The sequence below is a fragment of the Gekko japonicus genome, unplaced genomic scaffold, assembly GCF_001447785.1.
Source record: "Gekko japonicus isolate JY-2015 unplaced genomic scaffold, Gekko_japonicus_V1.1 scaffold1988, whole genome shotgun sequence".
NCBI lineage: Eukaryota > Metazoa > Chordata > Lepidosauria > Squamata > Gekkonidae > Gekko > Gekko japonicus.
The window spans coordinates 18,561-22,009 of NW_015173731.1; the positions used below are offsets into that span (position 1 = coordinate 18,561).

Here is a 3,449-nt window from a genome sequence, read left to right on the forward strand (position 1 = left end):
AGGAACGGACAGGAACGGAGTTCCGGCTGTCTCCCAAGTTGGCTGCGCCCAGCAGGAACTCATTAGCATAATAGGCCACACCCAACAGCAGAAACTCATTAGGATTGGCTACATTAGGGGTGTGTGGCCTAACATGCAAATCAGTTCCTGCTACAAAAAAAGGCCCTGGGTTTTGACTACAAATAAGGTAAACAGAATAAGAAGGGAAAGGTGGGTGTGGCTGGATGACCACACTTCTGGTAACATGGGGGTGCGTCCTAATGTGTTAATGAGCTGTGCTGTCAGGGGTGTGGCCTAATAGGCTAATGAGTTCCTGCTGTTGGGTGTGGCCTATTATGCTAATGAGTTCCTGCTGGGCTTTTTCTACAAAAAGAGCCCTGCCTCTCGCCATAGTGGGGGGCCTGGCAGCCCTCTGTCCCCTTTTCTTCCTGCTCTGCTTACTGATCCTGCTCTGATTGACTATTGCCTCCCACGCGGGACCTGGAGATTCCCCCGGAATTGCAGCTCATCTCCAGACTGCAGAGGTCAGTTTCCCTGGAGAAAATGGATGCTTTGGGGGGTGGGCCCTATGGCACTGTGCCCCACTGAGGTTCCTCTCCTCCCCAGGCTCCACCCCCAAATCCCTAACCAGAATCTGGCCACCCTATCCCCCCATCCCCTGCTGGTGACGTGTGGTGGCCGGGGGGGGGGGACAACCTGGCATCCCTCCCTCTGTCGGGTCTCCCAGTCAAGACACTCTCCAGAAGACACTTTAGCAGTGATAGTTTATTGAGATACGCTCACTGCAGGAAACATACTCTGTGTCAGAACTGGGAAAAGGCGGGCAGAAGCCCCTATTATAGCTGATTCTGAATACACCCCAGACCTCTTGCATGCATCACCATCCAGCCTCTACAGTAACTATGGCAACCCTGACAGATATATGGTGCCGTGTCTACATCCTAGCCTGGCAGAAGAGACTCCAAGGCCAGCTCCCTTGGGAACTAGCTCTGGGGCACAGCTGGAGGAAAAGTGATGGCTTCTAAGCATCCACTCAAAACACCCATGTGCTCCTCTCCGGAATTCCCTCCCCACCATAAGAACATAAGAGACGCCAATGTTGGATCAGGCCAAAGGCCCATCTAGTCCAACACTCTGTCACACAGTGGCCAAAAATACCAGATGCCATCAGGAGGTCCACCAGTGGGGCCAGGACATTAGAAGCCCTCCCACTGTTGGCCCCCCCAAGCACCAAGAAGACAGAGCATCCCTTGCCCCAGATCCCCTATCTATACCTTGTGGCTAATAGCCACTGATGGACCTCTGCTCCATATGCATATCTAATTCCCTTTTGAAGCCGTCCATGCTTGTAGCCGCCACCACCTCCTGTGGCAGTGAATTCCATGTGTGGAGATCCATGTATCTATGTCAAGCGGTTGTCAGGACCCACAGCAAGACAACAAAGTACACACTTCCAAGAAGGTTTTACTTTTATTGAATAGCCATAGATGCAATAACATAAACACTGTTAGGAATGGCGGGCTACCTAGGCGCATAATAGGATATAGGGCATTCGTATGCGCCACCCCCCCAGCAATACCCAATTGAACGAGGTGAACCTCCCACTGTAATGTCATATGCCTTGACCTGGATAGCCCAGGCTAGCCTGATCTCATCAGATCTCAGGAGCTAAGAAGAGTCATCCCTGGTCAGTATTTGAGTGGGAGACCGCCAAGGAATACCAGGGTCATTACGCAGAGGCAGGCAATGGCAAACCACCTCTGTCTGTCTCTTGCCTTGAAAAGAAGAAGAGAAGAAGAGATTGGATTTATACCCCGCCCTTCACTACCCAAGGGAGTCTCAGAGCGGCTTACAGACTCCTTTCCCTTGCCCTCCCCACGACAGACACCCTGGGAGGTAAGTGGGGTTGAGAGAGCTCTTCTGAGAACTGCCCTTTCAAGAACAGCTCTTATCAGAACTACGGCTTGCCCAAGGTCGTCCAGCCAGGTGCAAGTGGAGGAGTGGGGAATCAAACCCGGTTCTCCCAGATTAGAGTCCGCGCACTCAACCACTACACCAAACTGGCTCTCCAAAACCCTGCAAGGTTGGCCAAAGTCAGTTGCCACTTAACAGCCAACCCCCCCCCACACACACACTCAAAACCTTCATATAGTTCTTCTGACTGGTGCTTCCAAATCATTATGCAAACCGCCAATGAATTGCCGTCATCTCTGGGTCCATGAATGGCAAGCCGCTAATGGACAATGAACGGGAGAGTAATGCGTGATCGATATCTGGCCTGCCTGTGTGATGGCTTATTAAACTGTTTCTTTGTGTGTGTGTGTGTTTGTTTTTTTAAGGAGAGCGGCTGGATCAAAAGAACCAATTAAAGCGCAATACAATTATTGGACTGTCTGGAACTGACGGGCTGTCCAATATTGAAACCTTTTCACCTGCTGGGATCTATATCCAGGCTCCTGATAATTTGATAGAGGTAAGGCTTAACACCTCGATGCATGTTAAAGAGCAAAAAGGGATTTGGGATGTCAGGGGCCGAATTGACAGCGCTGAGTCTTGGAAGTGCTGATGGCATCGGTATTAGCAAACAAACAAAAAAGCATATGCGGCGGGTTGGGGTGGGACGGAAACGCTGCTCTGGTATCAAAGATAGAGTACCAAAGTAATTAAAAATGTGTTTCTTTAAAACCCAGTGTTTAAAACCCTCACTTCCTTTTCGAGGACGTTTGGCTTTTCAAGGCAATGCTTCAGCAAAAGTCAAAAATTACTTCGCAATTCATCAACCAAATATAAAGTTCTACCATCCTAGAAAAGAGCAAGGGTCCAGGAGCACCTTAAAGACTAACACAATCTGGGGCAGGGTAGGAGATTTCAAGAGTTGTTGCTCACCTAGAATCACAGAATCCTAAGGCCATCTAGTCCAACCCCCTGCTCAATGCAGGATCAGCCTAGAGCATTCCTGACAAGTATCTGTCCAGCCACCATTTAAAGACGGCCAGCGAGGGGGAGCTCACCACCTCCCTAGGCAGCCCATTCCACTATTGCACAACTCTGACTGTAAAGACGTTTTTCCTAATATCCAGCTGGTACATTCCCACCTTAAATTCAAACCCATTCTCATGAGTCTTATCCTCTGCTGCCCAACAAGACCAGCTCCCTGCCCTCCTCTAAGTGACAGCCCTTCATATACTTCAAGAGAGCCATCCTGTCCCCCCCTCAGCCTCCTCTTCTCCAGACTGAACATCCCCAAGTCCCTCAGCCTTTCCTCACAGGGTTTGGTCTCCAGGCCCCTGATCCTCCTCGTCGCTCTCCTCTGCACTCGCTCCGTTCTGTCCACATCCTTTTTGAAGGGAGGCCTCCAGAACTGCACACAACACTCCAGGTGTGGCCTGACCAATGCATTGTACAGCGGGACTATGACATCTTGTGACTTCTTCAGATAGAGCTAGAAT

At 50.4% G+C, this 3,449-nt stretch overlaps 1 protein-coding gene across 1 annotated transcript in view; it reads left to right on the plus strand.

The window, feature by feature from the left end:
* LOC107120661 (fibrocystin-like) overlaps positions 1-3,449 on the plus strand; it is a 212,548-nt gene that overhangs the window by 11,686 nt on the left and 197,413 nt on the right. The window contains 1 exon segment of the mRNA XM_015423420.1: positions 2,340-2,473. Within this exon segment, the coding sequence (XP_015278906.1) occupies positions 2,340-2,473 (134 nt within the window).